The 22,663-nt window shown below is 44.6% G+C and overlaps 1 protein-coding gene across 1 annotated transcript in view; it reads right to left on the bottom strand.

Annotated features, from left to right (window-relative positions):
* Positions 1-22,663, bottom strand: part of SNX9 (sorting nexin 9) — a 105,634-nt gene that overhangs the window by 46,681 nt on the left and 36,290 nt on the right. Inside the window, exons 2-4 of the mRNA XM_059401337.1 lie at positions 10,272-10,358; positions 7,122-7,196; positions 5,579-5,704 (exon numbers count right to left, since the gene is read on the bottom strand). Coding sequence (XP_059257320.1) covers positions 5,579-5,704; positions 7,122-7,196; positions 10,272-10,358 — 288 coding nt within the window. The remainder of the gene's footprint in view (positions 1-5,578; positions 5,705-7,121; positions 7,197-10,271; positions 10,359-22,663) is intronic.

Genomic DNA, 22,663 nt, shown 5'->3' with positions numbered 1-22,663 from the left:
TCTTAAAATAGGTAACTTTATGTCCCAAACAGGAAGATGCTACAAGCAGCTTCCAGATGGGTCTAATAAAAGGCCATGAGAGATGGGCTTACGGACAGCTCTGATGACAGGCTGTGTTGTAACAATGCTCACTGGCCCCTCATCAAAGCAATATTCAGGTAAAAAACACAACAAACCCTTCCCTTTTGTCATTTGTTTCCTGTTAGACGAAAACAAACAACAATGACAAACCACCCTCAACAATGAATGTCACAGCATGTACTTTTGGAAAGGTTCCCTAGACGCGTAAAGCAGTCTTATTCAAAGCAAGGATCCCAGATCAAAAAAGCATGGAAAGTTAGTATCACTAGCCTGATGCAGTTCTAGAGAAAAATGTCAGCAAATCCTTTAGACAGAGGTCTACAGCCTTCTTTACAAAGCCCTGTAACCCATTAAAAGGGGTTCGTCTGGGGGGTGCGGAGAAAGAGAGAACCTTTCCAACAGGGTTTTGTAAAGAGGAAATCTCAACAAGCAATCGTGAGAAGTCTACGGCATTACAGATCTTATCTGAGATAATGAAATAATAAGTAAACTTAATACCCATGTAAAACATTCCTTTGCTGATTTATTTTTAAATGAATTACAAGACAGCCTTAAAGTGGCCTAAAAATGGATTTTTTTTTTTTTAGAAATGAGAAAGCAAAATGTAGTTCCAATGTAAAATGACTCTTGCCTTCTTTATCCCTTAACCAATTAAAAGTCCTTCATAACAAATATCATTACACTGAAAATCTCTGAATAAAAAGATGTCATTTCCCTAAATACCCACTTAGTTTTGAGCATTTGTTTAATATCTAAATGGTTTAAAATAATTAGCAATCCCAGTGGATTTCCTGTAAGGGAATGAACCACTTCTGACTGGGTAAACCAGCAGACGGCAGAATGAGGTGTTAGACGGTTCCTAGCCCTAGGCCGATGTTGAGAACGACACTACCTCTCCTGACAGAATTCAGGCTGAATGAATTAAATACAGGAAATGAAAACTTATTTTATTAATTTGTCCTAAAAAGTGGGAAGTATTTGTATCAGAGCGCTGACTTGTTTTGTTAGCACGAAGTCTTAAAATAGGTAGCTTTATGTCCTGTTTGGGACATAAAGCTGCATCTCATAACGTTTTCCACTGTGGTATACTTTCGCTGGATTTAGGGAAGAAGGCCAACAACACACCACTCCAACGTGTGCGGAACACGATTAGGTGCGACGCCTCTTACAGGTTACGGGAATGGGAAAAACAAAAAGACAAAAATCTCTGCTTCTCACCAAGCTGGCAAGTTCACAAATAATTTGCTGGAAGAGTCAGAAATAGCGCTAAGGGACTCGAGAGAAGGAAAGACCAAACGAGGCTTCCTAAGGGACGCAGTACTGGAGCTGAACCTTGGGGGCTGTGCAGACTTGAAAGGCAGAACGAGTCATTCCGTCCTTCTTGGAGGAGAGAGTAAGAGATGCAAAGTCAAGGGCGGCTAGCACGGGGCACATCTGGAGAAGGGCCCGTCTGGCTGGAGCCCAACGCAGAAGGATGGGGCCACACTGGGGGGTCAGAGCAATACCACCGAGGTTGGGAAATTATCGGTCATACAAGCGCAGCTGAATTTCTTACATGATTTCCCCACCGTGCACCATGCCAGGTCTGCCCGATCACTGACAGGACGATGACCTATCCCTGGACATGTGCAATTGGTCACTTGGTTCAGGAGGCAATGAGGCAGCCCCAAGAGTTTCTCAAGCAAACAGCTGACACACTGAATGTCTTGTTTTAGAGGCAGTGGCATCTAGGATACCAAACCAAACAGTTACGAAGCCCTGCTGAGTACCCAGTACTGCTCCCAACACTCCGGAGCCGTCTCTCCATCTGTGTGTTCCTGCTGTCCTGTGGAAGTTTCCAGATGAGGATCTGCAGGCAGAGAAGCGACGGGGCCCGCCGAGTCACACAGAAGCAGGAGTCCTGGCTCGAGAAGCCACGCTTCCCTGCCCTTCCCCATCTGTGGAACGCAGGCCAGGCCCGTGAGAAACCGTCCCCGTGAGGGTCTCACAGAGGAACGAGAGCAGTGCGGTAAGAATATTCCAGAGAAATGACACAGGAAGGTGAGAAAGAGAAGCCAGTTTTGTGGGGGAAAGGCCAGAACAAGAAGCCATGAATGCAGCAAACTGAAGAGAAAACTCAAGACTGGAGAGACGTCTCCGTGGCTGGGGGAGAGGGAGAAAGGCTGGAGCGAACCCAGCTAAGGCCTCGGGAAGACCCCCTTGGAGAAGGGCGGCGGGGAGGCGGGAAGGGGAAGTATCTACGGAAGGTCTCTCGTGTGCTGACAGCACTTCCTACGAGGGGTCCAATCATCCCATTCCAGAGGCTGGGACAGAGGAGCCAGCCTGTCCCCCAACGTGTGACCCCCAGGCTCAGGCCCGTGACCCCGTCCGGCCCCAGGGCAGAGCGCACAGCTCAGGGTGAGGACGCTGCAAGCCGGAGACCCGAGCCTCCCGGGGACGGGGATGCGGCACAGGGCACAGAGCAGCAGCTGGTGCCGGCTCGGGGGTTCCTGCGGCATCTGATGAAGACAGAAAAAGCCTCTCCCAAACCTCCAGAGGAAACGTCTGGGTTCCCAGAACCTTCCATTAACGCACAATCTGGGGGCAGCCACGGAGGAGGTTCGGAAAGATCTACCATGAGCAGCTTTTCAGAACCAAGGCGATGGTGTGATTTAAACACGGGGAACCGGGTGCAAATCCAGACGGGGACAACTGTCCACACGTCCCTGAAGGAGCTGGTGGCCCTGCCGCCCACGTGGATCGCCCCTGAGGCTCTAAAACCCCAGACAGAAGGAACAGGGAAGCCAACGCGAACCACTAGAGACGATTCTGCCTTTCTAAAGGCGCTGCGGGGGCGGTCCTCGTGCAACTCAGAATCTGTATTTGAGTAAGAAAACACTGGGAATTCGATGATTCGTTCCTGAATATTCTGCAGCTGGCGTCTGTGGCGTGTGTATGCTCCAGCCCGGGAGAGGTAACACGATCCCTAGTGCTGTGCCTCTGGAAACAACCACACGCCCACATCGCTGCATCCCGGTGGAGACTCGCGCTCCCCCAGGAAGCCGCCTCCCCCCTGCGTGGCGGCCCCGGGGTCTGCCTGGCCAGGCCCCTCTGGGTGACCCGCGTGTCCCAGCCTCCCGCTGCCGGAACTGCACGCGGTGAAGCTTCTGCCTGCGAGGCTGTGTTCCCGGCTCCGCGAGCCACTGCCGGGTCAGAGAGTGCGCGCGTTTTCAGTATGAACGCCCGTTATCAGACTGCCTTCCAGAAGCTTCTTCAACTCATCCTTCCCCGAGCTTCGCGTCGGAGCGCCTACCTGCGCGTGCCTTTCCTCACAATTCAGCCTTAAAACAATTTAATTCTCTGGCCATTTAACAGTGGCCTCTGCAAATGAGTCTTTTCCTATGTGTACTGGCTGTCTGCAGCTTGCCTGTGCGGGGAGAAAGCCAGATTCAGGAACACCGGCGCTGGGAGAGCAGGCGCGCTGGTTCCGAGTGAGCAGCGCGCTGCGGGGCAAGGGGGTGCGCCCTGCGGGGCCTGACTGGGGAGGGCCAGAGCAGGCCCTGCTGACACACTTGCCCTCCGAGTAAAACTGACGTCTGGGAGAGAACATACTGCCGGGGCAATGAGAAAATCCCGAGAGGCAGATCTCTGGAACAAAAATAGCATTTTCCTATTGACATTCAGAGAATGAAAGAATGAGTAAACCTGACAGCAAAATTTTGAAAAGCCACCAATTAAAAATGCCTGCCTGGCTTCTCATTTGTGACATTTTTCATGGTATTTATAAACATATCACCATTTTGGCCTATTTAAATTATTCTTCTATCCCAAATTACTGAAAGCACAGATGGCTATTAAAATCGTTTTTACTTGAGAAGGGGGCCCCTGGATGGCTCAGTCAGTTAAGCGCCCGACTCTTGATCTGGCTCAGGTCATGATGTCAGGCCTGTAGGACACGGCTCTGCACTGGGTGTGGAGCCTGTTCAGGATTCCTTCTCCCTCCCCCGGCCTCTCCCCACCTACACTTGTTCAAAAAAAAATTTTTTTTTACTTGATTTAAATTAAATCCAAATGCTCAGTTAATTAATTATGGTCATGCTTTCTGTATTTTGTTAGTTCTAGTTTCAGTTCACTTTTTCTTTGCTTTTAAAGGATCTGTTAGATTTAATAGTAGAATGGATTAGTAAAATCCACCTTCAAAAAGTTCGTTTTATTTTTTTCTAAATAACCTGGAAGAAAACACATTTTGACTTAAGTTACTCGGTCCCTGCTGCTACGTCTAAATGCCGAGGAAGCTGCTTCGTAACAGACCAAGACTAGAGCCGGACGGTGAACTTGTGGTCAGAGTGGTTCGGTCCATCCTGGACAGTGGCAGGCGTAGGTCCCTGAGTTAAGACAGGGTGAGTGTTCGTCCACCTTTTGCCTCCTTCGCTGATTCCTTTGCTTATTCTATTCTAATGTCCACCAAAAGCTATTTAAAAATGTATAAAGTCGGGGCACGTGGGTGGCTCAGTGGGTTAGGCATCTGATTTCAGCTCAGATCGTGATCTTGGGATTCGGGGACTGAATCCCCTCAACCCCCACCACGTCAGAGCTCCCTGCTCAGCGGGGAGTGTTTTCTCCCTCTCCTTCTGCCTCTCCCCCCACTCATGCTCACTATCTCTCTCAAATAAATAAAATCTTTAAAAAATAAATAAATAAAAATGTATAAAATATATGGCAAAAGCACTTGGATAAACTCTCTTGGATGGTTAAAATATAAATATTCTGTAAGCAAATAATTATTAAGTGATAGGACTGTGAGGCTTCACATAATTTAAAACCTTCTATGTAGTTAAAGAATATCAAGAAATAACATCCCCTAAAGCCCATTTGTTTCTGAAGATGTAGGAAGTGGTAACATTTTGCTCTCCATCTTCTGACTTTCCTTGTTGCCGCTCACCCAAGGTAATCCCTTAACAATAACTGAACTAGGTAAAGTCATCTAAGATGGTCAGACTCTCATTAAAATTAATGCCGAATTTCAGTGTAATCTTCTCAAATCGTTCCACAATTGTGAATTTCCTAGAGGCAACACAACGGCAGTGCTGAGCACTGAGCACCAGATCTGCGGCCACGTTCACCTGCCCTACGACTGTGAGAGTGTAGGAAACATGCCAAGGTCAGAGAAGTCATTTCCTGTTTCAGCCAGAGCTCTGACACTCATCGCCTGAGTGTGGGACCCTGCCTTTCCTCCCCCTGCTTGGGAGAGTATCTGCACCTCATAGTGTCTATGTTCATATCATGCCAGACTTCTAGAAGCAACTCTCAATGAACACCCTGCATTCTCTCTCATATTCAGCTTTAGAAACAGGCGTTAGCCAGTTTAACAGGCAAGTTCTTTGTTAATGCCCCACAGCAATGCCACACAGACATCTACCAGCTACTTTACGCTGTCAGGGAATGGCACCCGTGAGAACGCACCACAAGCCCTCACAGATGTGCTGCTCTCAGTCCAGCCAGAGGACAGGAGACTCACCTGGTTGTTACTGTTGGCAGCTGACGAATTGGCTTGAGCTGTACTTGCTGAGAGAGAATCGAGGAAGGCTTGGTCAGCCACTGAGTTTCCACAAGAAAATGGGTCTTTTCCATCGCTGGGTAAAATCTGAATATTAGAAAGGGCATAGATTTTTCAAAGATTAGGGGCATTTCAGAGTTAGAGCCTCTAAAGACAAGCAAAAATTGTGATCTACTACGGAAAAGGGGTTTATGTTCTTAAAAGATAAGTAAGCCTTTGAACATCTCTATTAAATGTTCCCTTCCAGAAGCATGCAGAGTTCTAGGAAATGCAATTAATGCCAGCACCAACTTAAACCCTCAGATTTCTCTCTTTCTTGTCCATTTTTTTTTAAAGAGTTTATTTATTTATCTGACAGAGATCACAGGTAGGCAGAGAGAGAGGGGGGCAAGCAGGCTCCCTGCCAAACAGAGAGCCCGACGTGGGGCTCCATCCCAGGACCCTGAGATCATGACCTGAGCCAAAGGCAGAGGCTTAACACACTGAGCCACTCAGGCGCCCCTCTTGTCCATTTTTAGGATCCTGCCTACACAGTGCACAGAGGTAAAACACGACAAAAACCTAAGAGCGGTGGGCTGAGTCCAGGGGCCTGTGAGCCCTCTGGACCTGCAGAGGTGAGCTCGGGGTGCAGGCACACACACAGATTTCTGAGAAGAAGGGCCACAGTTTCATCAGATTCTCCAGAGGGTTCAAAACTCCCCACCACTCGTCTCCACGAGGAACAACAGGCAGACAGCGCCCAGGTCAACACCCGCCCTGGGCAACATTCCCCTCTGCTGGAGGGAAATCAGAGGCACCTTGTTCCTGATCTCACTCCTGTTTCACTCACAGGGCACCAGGCAACCTTGGTTTTGGTTGGTCACCTGAAGTGGGAGAGGCAAGCCGCCCAGGACTAGGGACCCAGGATGGAGTTTGAGCGACCTGCGGGCAAACAGCAGGGGGCACCAGGAGATTTGCTCAGAGTGGGGTTGTCAGCTGAGTGGGTGTGTCCCAGGTGGGAGGCTCCTTCCAGGGGCGGGTACACTAGCCTTGCTTGGCCTATAGGGGCACAGAGCTTAAGCCAGGCAGCAGCTCCCAGGGAGCTCATCCAAGACCCTCTATGGGGAAATGAGAAGGAGTTGAGGGATGGGGCCTAAACCAGCAAAGAGCAAAGGGAGCTACTTCAAAAGAGATCTTTTTAAACTTTGTAAATGAATCCTGTAATATAAACAGTATTATTGGCAGCAGCGATTACACAATATAAAGAGGAAAAATACGGACATTTATTCAGAATAACAGAAGGGACTTAATCTACATACCTGGAGTCACTCCTTGGAGCTTGCGTCTACAGGTAATATTTTTTTCTTAGTTCTACTTCAATATATTTTTCACACTTTACATAATGAGCACATATTACTTTTACAGTGTAAATTTTTTTATTAAAAATGAAGTTGCTACTTTCCATAATTCATAAAAACATGTCTGAAAGACCAGGTTTAATTACTGTAAGACAGTGAGTTCTTACTTCAACATAGTCTGTGGGAACAAGCCCGCGCTCTCCTTTGCTGTTTCTTCCTTCCAGCCACCCTCCACCAACATCCTCATAAAAAGAGAAAAGAAAAGAAAAAAAGATGACATTATAGTTGAAATTTCCTACAGGAATTTTGCGTTTTTATACATGAAAAGTAATTAATGTTAAGCTCTTTATTACTGCAGAGGTAACACTGTTCAAAGTTATAAACACTTTTTTAAAAGGTTTATTTGAGAGAGAGGAAGTGTGTGCGAGCGAGGGTGAGTGAGCACAGAGCCTGACACGGGGCTCGATCTCACAACCCCGAGATCACAGCCCGGGCCAAATTGAGAGTTGGGTGCTTAACGGACTGCTAAGGCACCCAGGTGCCCTCAAAGTTATAAATAATTAAGGCTTCTCTTTACTCCAGAAAATGACATCATCTAAAAAGAAGAAAAATCAAACAAGTGATCAAAGACTGAAAAGTAGCCCATTCAACAGACAAGAGTGCCGTCCACGTGCAATTCCTCTCGATCCACTGGTTGGGGGCAGATGACAAAAATGGCTTATAGCCCCAACTGTCAAGAAGCGGAATGACACCCCCATTTCTGTGGGATGAATTTGTGTTGTTCTTTGTTACCCCTGTGGCCAACAGAACGAGGTGAGGTGGGAATAATATGGGGTGAATTGAGTCTGGCCTCAAGAGGCTTTGCACACTTTTTCCAAAAGAGCTGTTGAATAATGTGGGTTGCAGAAGACAGAGAGAAGGCCCGGTCTCCTGAACACCCCACCTCAGGCCAGCCAACCTTCAGCAGGGGACCCGCCAGACACCTGAGTAGCACGTGTGAAAGCACTCAACCCCTAGCTGCCCAAGAGCTGACTGCAGACACGGGAGGGAGCTCGGGTCAGCCAATCTGGAGGTTCCTGAGCAAGATAACAAATGGTTGTTCTTTTAAGGATTGCCTGTTACCTAGGGAAAGCTAACTGACCCATGGTTCCTTTGATCTTCTGGATAAACAATGTTCAATTATAAAATATTGGAATTCCCACTTTTCAATCTATTATCTCTACAAAGTCCTACTTTTTCACCTTAAAATAAGAGTTGTCTTAAGTTCATAAATCATGTCTCAATTATCTGAATCTAGACAACACTTTTTTTGCTAAGATTTTATTATTTATTTATTTAGAGAGCAAACACGCTTGCAGGAGAAGGGGCAGAGGGAGAGGAAAACAGAGTCTTACGCTGACTCAGCTGGGAGCCTGGCATGGGGCTGATTCCATGAACCTGAGATGGTGACCAGAGCCTAAACTAAGAGTCGGATGCTTAACTGACTGAGCCACCCAGGACCCCCGATAATATATTCTTTTTAAAAAATCATTTTAAGGGGCATCTGGGTGTCAGATGGTTGGCTGTCTGCCTTTGGCTCAGGTCATGATCTCCAGGTCCTGGGACTGAGCCCCGAGTCAGGCTCCCAGCTCAGCGGGGAGTCTGCTGTTCTCTCTCCCTGTGCCTCTCCCCTTGCTCATGCTGTCTCTATCTCAAATGAGTAAAATTTTTTTTTTAAAATAATAAAAACAAAAATCACTTCAAGTCCCAACTTTGTCCATTTTTGTGCATAACAGCAACTTAAAGCCAATACTATTCTACCAAGAAATGAAGACTATTTCTTCATTTAAAAAAGTCATAGGGATAAAGAATCTTTAATCTCTCTTATGATTAAAAATACAACCTATTTACTAACACACACCTAGCATATTATCTAAAACTATATATACTTTTCTTACCCAGTAATTCTTTTTTATATCTAAAACATATAGAAAAGGTTTTGAAAATACTTCCAGTATCAAGAAGGTTCCGCCCTCTCTTGGTCGCTCCCCACTCTCCCTCCCGGTGTCTGCACTGCCCCAGCTCCCTGTCCCCCCCATCACCTGGATGAACACCTGCATCACCTCCTTCCCTTCCCCCCATGTCCCCGGCTGTCCCCACAACCTTCCTCACATGCTACTCTCAGAGGTGTTCCAGAGCCAGCCTAGGCCCAGCCCTTGCCTCCAGCTCCGCATTTCCATTTTTAAACTGATACAAAGCTGTAGGGAAGAGTTCATTATTTACTGTTCTTCAAGCTTCCCATATGTAACAGTAAACTCATTTAATCTTTCCGGAGAAGCTTTTCTCCCTGACTCACGCACTTTAATACATTCACCATTCACTCAGGCCAAAGGCCAAAATCTCTGGGATCCTTGCCTCTTTTCTCTCCAACAGTATCTAATCTGGCATCTGGCATCGAGTCCTCCAGGCGGGACACGGCAAGGCCTCCTGTAAGGCCTCCTGTATTGCGCTTTTTCAATTCCTGTTGCTATGACCCCAAGAGGGATCTCCAGGCTCCAGCCACACCAGCACATTCGATACACCTGTGCCAGAGTAATCCAGAAATGCAAGTCTCACCACATCAATGAGATGTGCCCTTACATCAAGGGGATGTTACAGCCTAACAGCAATGAGAACACCCTTAAATGAATCTGCTACTTAAAAATGAAATCCAAGGTCTACATCCTGGCCCACAGGTTCTGTCTGACTGGACTTGGAGAGCCAGTTTTCTTAGGCTGTCTGCTACTGGCCCAGATGCACCCTGTACCCCTGGGATGCCTGTTTACATGCCGTGTTCCCAGCAGAGAGAAAAAGCAGAGGCTCAGAGGTCGAACAGATGTGTCCTTGCTCTGCCACTTACAAACAGAACGATCGTGGGCAAGTGTGCTTGCCCTCTAGGTCTCATTACCCTCCTCTGTACAACACAGGTTAGGAGGCCCTAGCTCGCAGAGGTCATGCAGAAAATGCACCAAGAATACCAAGAATACGGGTGAAGGGCTCAGCTATACACCTGGCTCACAGGCTGTCGTTCGTCAGCCACAGCTGCGACTTCCCAGAAACACAGAATGGGTTCCCATCTCGCCACCTGTGATCAGGCTGAGACCTGACCGGGACATCTCTTTCCATTTCTGCCTGATGGAACCCCCATCCTTTTGGGGGCTTAACTTTTATTTACCATCAGTACTTCATAAACAACAGGGCAAAAATCTGTGCGGGTTTTAAGATCAACTTATTAAAAAAAAATAAAATCCTAAAAATGAGTCCTTAAGAGACCATCGGATTTTTTTAAAACCTCTTACCGGATTTGTAATTGTGATGATTTCTCCTTCATTAACGGTCAGTTCATTATTTCCGGGCTCAGCAGCAAAATCATACATAACCCGCGCCTATTGGGAACAGAGACGAACAGAGGAAGTTACAAATGTAAACTTCACAGTAAAAACCCAAACAATCTCTATCATATACTTTGTAAACATGCTCATGACTGTGGCTGTGGTTGTTCTGAAATAAAGGAAGACATATTACCAAAATGATTCATCAGCCCTATTGTGAGGAAAGAGGACACCAACAGTGAGAGCCCCCCACTCTGTTGTGGAAACGGGGAAGGTTCCTGGTAGCTGCCCACACCACCTTCATAGATGAGCTCTCAAAATGGTCTCAAAACACACCCACTTCACCAAGGTGGGGGCGGGGCGGGGAAGGAAGTGTGACTTTTGTTTGATTCTTTTTTTTTTTTTTTTTTTAGAGATTGATTTATTTGAGAGGTGGGAGGCCAGGGGCAGGGGGAAGAGAATTGCGAGCAGATCCACCCCAGGCACCGAGCCCAACACAGGGTCAGACCTCAAGACCATGAGATCACGACCTGGGCCCAGACCAAGAGTCAGACGCCGAGCCAACTGCGCCACCTAAGCACCCCAACACCCGTTCCTTACAGAGGTCAGAAGTGAAAGCAGAGATCATTCAATCCAGGCACACTCACTCTCAGGGACTGAAGGAACCCACAGATGCACTCATGCGTTCACTCATGTAAGATGCACACGTGTTCCGATGACTCCCTGGCCGTGAGAATGCTCACTATTATCTAGAGCTACTGGGATGAATTTAATAGAGCTGTACCCCTAGCCAACTCACCTCTGAATATAAGATCCAGGGAGCAAGATATACTTAGGTTCTTCCGCTAGAATACTACCCACTCTACAATGGCCTACATGGCTGTGCACACTGGTCAGCTAGCCTAACAGCTGGGATTTTCAAACTTTTCCTACAATAAAATCTTAATTCCGTGGAAAACAAACTAAAGGGAAGCTGTTCTGGGTGAAGGGAGGTGGGGCTGCTCCTTTAGCCTCTTCCTCAAGAGGCTCCTCGTGGAGTGCCTCAACCCGGACACACGATTCCCACAAACACCACTATGTGCGTATTCCGAGACGATCACTGCTGTGAGCACCCGGGTGGCTCAGTCCAATAAGCACCTGCCTTTGGCTCAGGTCATGATCCCAGGGTCCTGGGATCGAGTCCCGCACTGGACTCCCTGCTCAGTGAAGAGTCTGCTTCTCCCTCTGGCCCTCCCTCCCCAACTCGTGCTCACTTTCTCACAAAAGTAACTAAAATTTTTATGTATAGTACTTAATATAATTTTTAATCCATTTCAAATTCTAAATAATTATCTTTCATTGAACTATCTCATTAGAGAAGGTCCATCTTACCCAATGGAGGTAACATGTACCTAGGAAACCGACGATTTATTTGAAATATAACTGTCCTTAAGTGGCAAGTTCAGGCATATCACAGAGCTAGTCAAATAGGACCAATGGACCTGCACTCATTTAACAAATATTTACTGAACACCCACCACACGGTCAGGACTGGAGGCCTTCCTGCCTGCCAGTGCACTCGCCCCACACTTGCTTAATGATGCCTGAAATCCTCAGAACAAGGAGGAAGGATTCATAGCTACTGGAAAAAGGTTAATAAGAAAAAAACCCCCCAAACCTCCAAATACTAATTTATTTTGACATACATCAAAAGTAAGAAGACGGACTGTAGGATGAATGTACAACAAAGAAGGGAGAGTGAGGTGTTGTTTTCAGGTGCTAGGTGGTATAGGTTGATGGTGTTCAATGGAAAATGATTTTGAGTTTTCTACATGTTTGAGGTTTTTTCCGAAACAAAATGTTAGAAAGAAACAAATGGTCCGGTCTGTCAGTCACAGAAGGGCATCATCGCTCCTGGCCTTCCGGGACTTCGTCCTGAGAGGCTGGGAGGGCGGGGGGGTAGGCTGCAGGCATGGAGAACTCCAGGGGTCAGCACATGGGCCTTTCTCCTACTGCTGAAAAAGTTGATACAATTCTGCTGGACATGTTGTGGGGTATTTTTTAAAAACCATGTCACCCAAATCTCAAATCTCATGCATGGAGGGCAGATGCAGATAAATGTATGAGGCGGGTGAGGAGGGTCCCTGGGCCAGGCAGGCCCCCAGGACTGCAGACTTCCTGGGAAGGGCCTGGTGTGCACACAAGGGCCAGATGAGTAACCTGTCGTTTGGTTATTGCTCCTTAGGGATCCTGGCTAACAATTTGTTTTTTAAATGCAGCTAAATCCAAATAAAAACCACTACAGATTTCTAAGTCCTCTTGTGTACCAAATGCACAACTTGATGGAACAAGTTAAAAACTAAAACTGGAAACTCCCTTCCACATTTAAATATTACTGAACTTCAGCCATGGAAAAATGTATATAAACATTGTAGGTTTGTGTAAACATTGATTTAAGCCTTAAAAAGAACCCTAGAGAGGCTTCTTAAAAATTAGAATTGAGAGAAATTTTAGAGAACAAAAAATGTTAAAAAGCATATCCCCAAATGAGCGTAACATGTCAACAGAAAACAAATTTGAGCAACCATTCGTACCAAGCTTAGCCTGGAAGCCTCTAGAATGGAAATCCTCGGGGCGCTGTCTTCCTTTACCTGCATTTCTGGTCCCCCATCAGTTCCCCTATGCTTCATATGGCCTTGAGAATGGGTCCATTTTTTGATACTGCTTTCCCCTGTGTTGGCTACATTTTGAGAAATGACTCAAGTATTTTCAGGAGCTAACTCTCTGCACGGTTCCTGGGAAGCAGGGAACAGGATTCTCTGTGTTGAACACATACTGTCAACAGCAATCTCTTCAATGCCAATACCAAAAAGTCTTACAGACAAAGGTGAAGGAGTAATAGACAGCAATCTTAAACCCAAGTTCCATTATTTAGCTATAGTAAAACAGACATCAGCAGATCCAAAGCTGTCCATGTCCTAGGCACTGGAAGAGACCTGGTGTGTGGATACTCCATCACCCTTAACACATATTTCCCAAAGTATTCAATCTCCTTGACCACATTGTAAACATCTGTCTGCTCCATATCCCTTCCTTCTGGAAACTTCCTGCTGGACTCCATGCCACTGGTAAGCATATAACCCAAACAGGGATAATCAGAACTTTTTCCCAGAAAATAATACAGATGCTGGGGAGCATGGGTCTTTTCCCCTGAAGATGCTGCCAGTGGCTAACCAGCAGAGGTATGGAGAAAGTCCACCTTTGGTGGAGTGGAATGGCAATCCTGCGGAGATCGCTGAGGAAGCCTGAGGCTGCTCTCCTGCTCTCAGATAGAGTCAACGGCTCTCCTTTCATGCCTAAGCTGAGTTCAGATTCTATCGCACAACGCACAACAGAGGGAGTCCAAGTTGATACGAACCAATAGTCCCAAACCAAAGAATTTATTAAGAAGACATTTTCAGGGGCGCCTGGGTGGCCCAGTGGGTTAAAGCCTCTGCCTTCGGCTCAGGTCATGATCCCAGGGTCCTGGGATCGAGCCCCCTGTCGCTCTCTGCTCAGCAGGGAGCCTGCTTCCCCCACCCTCTCTCTCTGCCTGCCTCTCTGCCTGCTTGTGATCTCTGTCTAATAAATTAAGACTTTAAAGAAAAAAAGAACAGACATTTTCAATAAAGAGAAACACTGGATATAGTAAGTACACTACTGTGTTTCCAATTCTGCAAAACAAAATACTAGAACCTAAAATGAACAAGAGAAATAAACAGTTCAAAATGACAAAAAACCTGGCAGCAGAAAGTTCCTGTGGGGGTCAGAATGTAGAGGACAGGTCCTCATCCTTAAGCATCTGCTTCTCTGGGTTTACATAAATCACAATCAAATCTTGGGGAAAAGCAGTAAATCTTCAGCAATGTAGCCCTCTCACTTTAAAAACAGAGACACTCAAAAATTAAATTGAAAAATTTCAAGGGATGGAAAGATCCCCTGACAACTGAAGTTTTGCATGTGATATTTCTATGTAACTAGTTCACCTTTTCAGATGCCAAGCTTGCTTAAAAAAAAAAAAAAAGATTTTTAACTTATTCATTTGAGAGAGAGCCCGCATGTGCGAGGGAGCATGACAGGGGAGAGCCTGAGGGAAAGGGGGGGAGCAGACTCCTCACTGAGCAGGGAGGCCCAATGCAGGACTCAAATCCAGGATCCTGGGATCATGACCTGAGCCAAAGGCAGAGACTTAACCAACTGAGCCACCCAGGTGCCCCTCAAATGCCAAGCACGTTTTACTTAAGCATGCCGTTTGCTTTCTGTGAAATCGTCTACAGTTAATGCCTTCCTCTATCTTGTTTTTACACAACTATCCAGACCATCAGAAGAAAAAGAACTTCATTTAATAGACTCAGAGTATTATTATAGCCTTAATATACGCAGATGTATTTGTCCTTATTGTAAATAATTAAGACTTAAATGCTTTTCAGTTTACAACAATCTGTGATTTTAGTTCAATCCTGGCCTGTAATTGCTCAGTTGTTAATTTGCATCAAACAGAGAATCTTATTTAAATTACCCCTCTAAAACATCCTGTTAGGTTTAGCCACTGCTCCAACCTACTAAGTTTTCTGAATTCTGAAGCCATCGTCAACTATACCCAACTACTGCTTCTCCCTTCCCACCCACAGTCCTCAGAGAGCCTGGTAATGCAAGCTGTCCACAGCTCCTCCTGGGTCATTACCAGAACTGTTAAAGTAGGGCACCGCTGAGGTCCCAGGTGGCCAACCACGCTAAGAAACTCCTTCCGAGAGGACACGGATCGATTATCTCATTTTGGGTAGGTGGCTCTTAAAATTTCCGAAGAATGCAGGGGCCAAGGGCAGGCCGCCCCCAAGATGGACCTCGTGAGCATGAAGATTTTCTGAGCTGAAGGTAGTCAAGGCCCTGCAGGTCGAGAGAACTTGAGAGAACGGTCTGCCCTTCCCTTAACTTCGGAGAAGAATCCACGCTGGGGGTCTTTCTCAGAAGGACGGTTATCAGCAGAGATAAATTTTATCCGAGTGACCCACCCGGACAGCAGGGCAACCATCTAATTACGAGGTTATCCACTCTTCTCATGCCCTGAGAAGTAAATTCCTTTCCCCTGAAGCCCCAGACTCCTGGCCCTGTCTCCTTAGGCCAGAACAATCTACTTGAAGGAGAACGTCAACCACCTGCATTTTGACCTCAAACTTTCTAACTGATTAAGTTCCTCTATCCAGCTTATCTCTTAGCTCAGGCAAAAAAAAAAAAAAAAAAAAAAAAAAAAAAGACCAAACAAACCACAAAACCAAAAACCAAAACAAAAAAACAAAAAAAACCCTGTGGGCAAAGCATGATGAGAACCAAAACTACCCCCTTCAGCAATAAGGTCTGCCCTGAGCCAGTAAGACCCCACATGCCTGGCCCCAACATGTGGGGCCTTCAGGGCCCACCTGCATGGGTCCAGCCACCCTTGCCCCCCAGTTTCCTTCTATAAACCTGGAAGTACTTTCTGCACTTTGGAGACCAACATTCAGATGCTAGGGTGCCGTCTTCCTGGTTGGGGGCGCTCAGTGAAATCAATCCCTTGTTTTTACCTCGGCTCCTTTCTCTGCCTGCGGATTCTGTTGGTGGCAAATGGACAAACCCAGTCTGTCTGGCCCCCCTGCACCCTGGCTACACAGATGCCTCATTTTGCCTGTGTGGATTCCCTGTACGGATGCTACTAAATTTCATTTTCTCTTGTTACTCCCTCTTCTTGTCCAGCTAGAAGGACAGGAATGTCCCTAGAAAGGGACGGGAGTTCTTGTCTGGAACAGTTGGCATAGTTGGCAGGATACTTTAGTCGCTGGCCACCTCACGCCCTGGACACAGCTGCAGCTGGGAGATCCTGGGACATGTGACCAGCAGCCACAGAAGGAGACATTTCTTAACCATGTCAGCCTCCCGGAATCTTTACCTGCAGAATGTTGGAGGAAGGCTGGTGAGAGCCCTTTTCTTACTTTCTAAACTTAGATTAGCAGGAGAAAATGTTTGTGGAACTAGTTCTTTGGGCTTAGTGACTCTGGGTCTAGTTGGTTCCTGATCCATTTCCTCCCAGAGATGGTCTCTGTTCTCCTTTGCGTCTCATCATCTGTTGCCAACAGACATCTTGGAAGCGCAAGCACAAAATGAGTGGGCAGGGGTCGAGCACATAAAAGCTGCTGGACCTCTGGCCCCTCAAGAAGACTCTGTGATAGAAGTTGGTCCCAGAACCGGGTAGACTGACACTAGGTCACCTGCTGACTTCAAGGAAGCTTCTGCGCAATGAGGTATGCTGTAAGACAACACAGGGTCCCCAAGGGCACAGCATGTCTCTCCCAGGAATCAGCGTGGCTCCAGCAGACCAAAGGCTCACATAAAGTTGTTAAGAGTTTTCCTTTCATCTGCTCCGTGTCCCAAAAACTTGGCTTTATATCAGTGGGAATATTCTCTTTGGTCTCCACCATCCAGAGCATGCACCTTGGAGGCCAGTCAAACTGACTGGGGATCCGAGTCGCTCTTTCTCTCCAGCTGTGCCCGCTTCGGGGTGACTGTCCCGAGAGGTTCCAGGCCAGAGGAACTTTTGTCATCTCAACCACCACTGCTTGATCAGAGCTTGAGAGTCCCATTCCAGAAGCACCTGCCTGGTGTTCCAGATAGCAGGCCTGTGACGGGAGACATCTCCCATTCTCGGGGGACACTGGAGACACACACCATTCTTACTGCCTGTGCCTCTGCTTTCTCATACTAGCTTCAGGAGTAAAGCTTTTGGATCATGGGGTCCGCATCACCTATGCCCTTCTCTGGAAACCTCTTGCAACTTTGCTTAAGCCACTAAAAGGCTTATTAATTTGAGTTGCTATTAATAGATCCTACTCACCAGTGGCCAGACAATGGATTCTTAAAATTGGCTATATTAAAAGAGAGAGAGAGAGAGAGGGAGAGCGAGCTCTCTGTGGTGTTATCAGTACAATGCCTAGCCTCAGGGACTTCCCTGACAAGATAAAAGGACAGAAATTAGCCTTAAGACTTAAAAATAAATGTCTTCACCCTAAGTAAATTCCCCTTCTTAAAATCCAGGCTCATCTGCCTGTTTTAACTTCCCTTTCCCTACAAGGTTTACAGGGATCTTTCTGGTCTAATCTCTAGGCTCTAAGCATCTAGGCTGCTCATGTAAAAGCTGAAAGCCAGAAGATAAATCTAACAGAAGCACCTGAGACTGGCACTGAGGCTGGCCTGGCTCCTCCTCCCCCTGGGCTCTGGGACCCCTCTGCCTGCTTTGGGCATTCTGGGACAACGTCCTTTTCTGCAGCTGTCTCCCAGACGACCCTGCTGGGAAAGAATTCGAATCCCCTGGACAGCTGCAGATCTTTTATATTATAAAATCCTTTTACCTCTACTTTCAAAAGACCCTACCCAATTTAGAAAGTAATTAGATAGATTACTTGACTATATTGACAACTTAGCCTTCACTGAGGAAACTGACAACCAAAATTTCTCCTTGGCCGTTATACAAATGATCTGTGAAAGGCCAGTGTCTGGAGATTAACTGAAGCTAAGGGTAAATTTTTTGCTAAAGAAGCAGATTTAGTTAAAATATGGGCCAATCCCTTGATAGTGTCAGGTTATAATCCAGGTCTTTGGGGAATTAGGAACCACTGTCTTTCATAGATAAATCAAATCTCTATAAAATCAGAACAGCAACTCTAGAAACACCAATCTTAAAGCTCACCAATCTTTACCAATCCCCAAGCCTCTCCTAGTCCTCTCAAAATGTTTGTACATGTTATAAAAGATCAAGATATTGGAACGTAGTTAGTTGTTCTATACCTAAAAAAAATAAATAAATTTTAAATAACAATTAACAGCAATTACCCTGAAAGTCTAAGAAAAAAATTTTTTTTTACATTCTTTCTCTATCCCTTGAAATTATAACTCTTATCATGTCTTTGAAATGTAAACACAATCTCCTGAGACTGAAGGAAAAAATAAAAGAGAAATATTTAAAAATTGGGCCTGTAATGTCCTTTCCACAAATAGTGGAAATAAAATTAAGATGCTGCTCGTATCTTGTCTGTGTATTTTTTTGTGTGTACATGTACACATACATGGTAAATGTGAGATATTTTCTCTATCTCCGGATGGTATTGCTAAAACGAGCCTATAAAAGAGCTTTAGTTGATTTGGAGTAAGCACCTGTAAGGACTGGCCATCCTAAAGCTAAGATGGAAACTAACCCAGTGCTCCTAGGTGGATCAGTGGGTTAAGCCTCTGCCTTCGGCTGGGGTCATGATCTCAGGGTCCTGGGATCAAGCCCCACATCGGGCTCTCTGCTCAGCAGGGAGCCTGTTTCCCCTTCTCTCTCTGCCTGCCTCTCTGCCTACTTGTGATCTCTCTCTGTCAAATAAATAAATGAAATCTTAAAAAAAAAACTAAAAAAAGAAACTAAGCCAAATACTTTTCAAGTTCAAGTGATCTGGGGCAATATTTGGTATTAAAACTAACTGCAGGTTGCTGGTTTAACTAAAGCAGATATGCATTTAGAGTTAAATATAAAACGTTTATTCTGCTTGTTTACTAGTTTACTAAAAGTCAAATAAGTTCATGGTATCTCTGTTGCAAAATCTCCCAGAGGGAAAAAAAATACTTAGAATAACGGCTGACTTTGTCTGCTGCCTCATCAAGTTTTATGGGCAGTCTAGGCATAACTGTTGAGAACAAGTAAATTAAACAGATATCAATAAAACAAAAAGGTTTGTATGTAAACTTTTAAATAGCTTCCAAAATCTTCCATCACCTAAAAATTTCAAAGTCTTACTAATAAGTTCAATGATGAGTTAAGTTCACTGATTATCTAAGATCATTTCCAGTAAGATAAAATAAGGAAACATTCAGTAATGAACATGGCTTACCTACTTCTGTCTTACAACGCAGAAACTAAGGATAAATTTAGGTCTGCTAGTAATCATACTTCATGCTTTACTGAAAGACTATTATGAAAAAAAAACCCTACATTTTTAAAAATATAAATCCGCCAATCTAAAGAATTCTGGCATGACAATTCACAATTGAGTACTACTTAGTTTCCACTAGAAATTAAGATTGCTAAGCATCAAGAATTCTAACAAATATATAATCAAGATGACTGGAAACAACAAGGGAAACAACTTGGTAGCAAGGAAAATGGGAAGTGCTTTTCGTAAGAAAAAATATGAGGAATGAAAATACATATTTTTTGGGGAAAAAGAAAATAATTTTGTCCTCGGGTGGGGCTGGTTATTTAAAGAGGGAAAATAAACCTGTTGAAGGTTTATGAAAAAAACAGTCTTCAGAAGGAATTTTATTTGTGGTCAATACTGGTTGAGGATAAAATTTAAATAAGTAAATGAGTTTTAGTATCAAAAGTACCCTGGTACAACTTCTTTTTTTCTTTGTTAAAAGTACAAAGTTCTCTTGAACTATTGGTCTGCTCTTCATAAGATATAACAAAGGTTTTTCTTTACCTATTAAGTTTACCTGCAGAAGAAACAACTATTGTTTGCCAAAATAATTTCCTATGCTTATCAGCTCTTTGATTACTTAAGAAAACAGAGTCTTAACAGGAAAAGAACTAAATTTTGCTCACAACTATGAATCTGTATTCTCCTCTGAAATCTTGTACTCTCATGGTGGTTAAATGGATGATTATGGCTTCATAATGACTTGTGATTCTATTAAGCTGTCCAAACCTTTGGATACTTCTGACATACTTCCCCCAATCAATTTCTAAAATAAAGTCTTTTGACCACATAATCTGAGGTGTTCCAAAGGGCCCAAAGAATATTTCAAAGATTTTTTTTTTGAGAAATTAAAGTAATCAGGTTTATTTGGTATGTTAAATTAAATCAGGTTTATTTGGTATGTTAAATTAAATGGGAAGCACTGCCAAATAAGTGATATTCAACCCTGCTGCATTGCACTTACATAGACATGTTAATAAAAAATAACACAAGTGTTTTAAAAATTATATGAAACTCCTAGAAATACAATGCCCTGATACATTATTATCTTGAAGCATGTCACGAAAATAATCAAATTTCCCTGTCAACTGCACAGTAATGAATTATAATCAGATCTTCAACCATGGCTATTTTTAAGTTTCTTATCATTTACAGACAGTTATACTTTGTAACTCAGATACCTCTATAGGAAGTTCCTGCAAAAGTGCTGCATCTTTGATGAGACGCATGGAAAAAGCTGAGCAACGGTAATCTGGTAACCTTCAGCTCCTAAAACAGTACTAGGTAAAAATTTCTGGGGATCTGAGAAGACAAATTAATCATGTGGAACTGAATTAAGCTGAGGAAGATAATGGCACTCTTTATGACTTTTTGTTTGGACCATTGCTGACTTTTTATAAATGTTTTGTTTTTCCCAGATTTAAGAAAACTTTTTCTCTTAAACCAACTCATTGTTATTTGATAAAACACACCTTTTTGTACAAATGGAAACATTTATACTTTCTCCTTAGCTGAACCCTCCAGAATTCAGAAACTTAGTGAATATTCTTATATGTTCATAGCAATCTATTTGCATAGGTTCAGTAATAATCTGTTCTCCTTATGACAAGACACCACTGGAAACACTGACTGTATTACCAAAGTCCAGACTGGAATGCCATATTTGAGAGAAACACGCATAGACGCAGATGGGACCAGACAGTTTTAGGGAACCAACACTGATTTTCTGTATCCAATCAAGCTCTACTGGACACAGCAGCCGGGTACCTTGCTTACAGAGTCCCTAGAAACCTGACTACCATAGGCCTACCTTTGATAACATACCTGCCTCACCACCTCCCGAGATGACTTTGTCCCAACTGACCTACTGTCAGGACTAACAACCTACCAACTCAACACTTTCTAACTAGGTTCCATGTCCAGCGTGGAGCCCAACACGGGGCTTGAACTCAGGGCCCCAAGATCAAGCTCTGAGCTGAGATCAAGAGATGGATGCTTACTGGGCCACCTGGGCACTCCCTGTATCAACTTTTAATGTGTGAAACTGCAGGGAAGTTTCAGAGGAGGAACTGTACGGGCTGAGGGCAGGCCACCCCAAAATGGGCCACTCTGGCACTTGGATTATTCTGAACTAAAGGAAACTGAGACCCTGAGGGCTCAAGAGAAAGTTCTGCCCCTCCATTAACTATACAGAAGAATCCAGTTGGGGGTCTTTCCCAGAAGGTGGTTTATCTGTTGAGATAAATTTTATCTGAGTGACCCATCTGTACCGCCAGGCAACAATCTAATCATCAAGCATCTACACAACTTCTCAAGCCCTGGGAAGAGCATTCCTTTCCTGGAAGTCCTAGACCCAACCCCGTCCCCTTAGCTCAGAAGGGCACATACCCTTCATTTTGCCTGTCACTGGAATTTCCACATCTGTGTGGACTCCCCCGGGTGTATGCTATTAAATTAGATTTCCTCTTGTTAATCTAGTCTCACGTCAGTTTGGTTCTTAGTATAGCTAGAAGGACCCTTGAAGGGACAGAATTCTCCCTTACAAAGGAAATAGCCTGGGGCATCTGGGTGGCTCAGTCTGTTAAGCATCGTGATTTTGGCTCAGGTTATGATCCGAGTCCTAGAACCAAGACCCACATCTGGTTCCACTCTCAGTGGGGAGTCTGCTTGAGGTTCTCTCCCTCTGGCCACGCCCCCAATTTGTGCATGTGCATGCACACACATGCTCCCTCTCCCCCCCCCAAAAAAAAAAAAAAAAAAGTCTCCTTAAGTATTCACAATGTATTTACTATCTATTCAAGAATACAGTCAGGATGATAAAGTTCTGTTAAAGTTTTATTTTAATAGCTGCTCTAGTAAAAGATCTTCTCCCAAAATAAGAAATTTCTACAAAGAACTGTAGCAGCCATAAAGAATGGCTGAAAACTTTTCTTATGTGAAAATTTCAGAACTACCAGTGAAATTGTTACGTTCTTTAAATGTTTTTTCCTAAACTGGGCTTATATCTGTTTTCCTGAAATATGATGCACTTAGAGGAATTTTTTCACTAGTGATCAATTCGATGAGGAATTAGGGAAATTTCCAAGACAAACAGAAGTATAAATAGAAATTCACTGAGTATAGGAATATAAACTTCCAAGACATATTTAGAATAATCTTAAATCTGACTGTAACAAAGGGCAATTATACAATCACAAGAGGAAGAGAAAAGTTCTGAGGAGCCATCATAAATAAATCACATTGTACGATCCACTTCCACACTATTTCCTTTCTCCCTGTATCCCGTGCATGAAGCATGGTCCTGGAAAACTTTGGGACCAAGGAAATCCTTGCAACCAAAGCAAACTGCTAGAGACT

The sequence above is a fragment of the Mustela nigripes genome, chromosome 5 (assembly GCF_022355385.1).
Source record: "Mustela nigripes isolate SB6536 chromosome 5, MUSNIG.SB6536, whole genome shotgun sequence".
NCBI classification, from domain to species: domain Eukaryota; kingdom Metazoa; phylum Chordata; class Mammalia; order Carnivora; family Mustelidae; genus Mustela; species Mustela nigripes.
The sequence above is the reverse complement of the archived record's forward strand: the minus strand, read 5'-3'. Positions and strand labels throughout refer to the sequence as shown.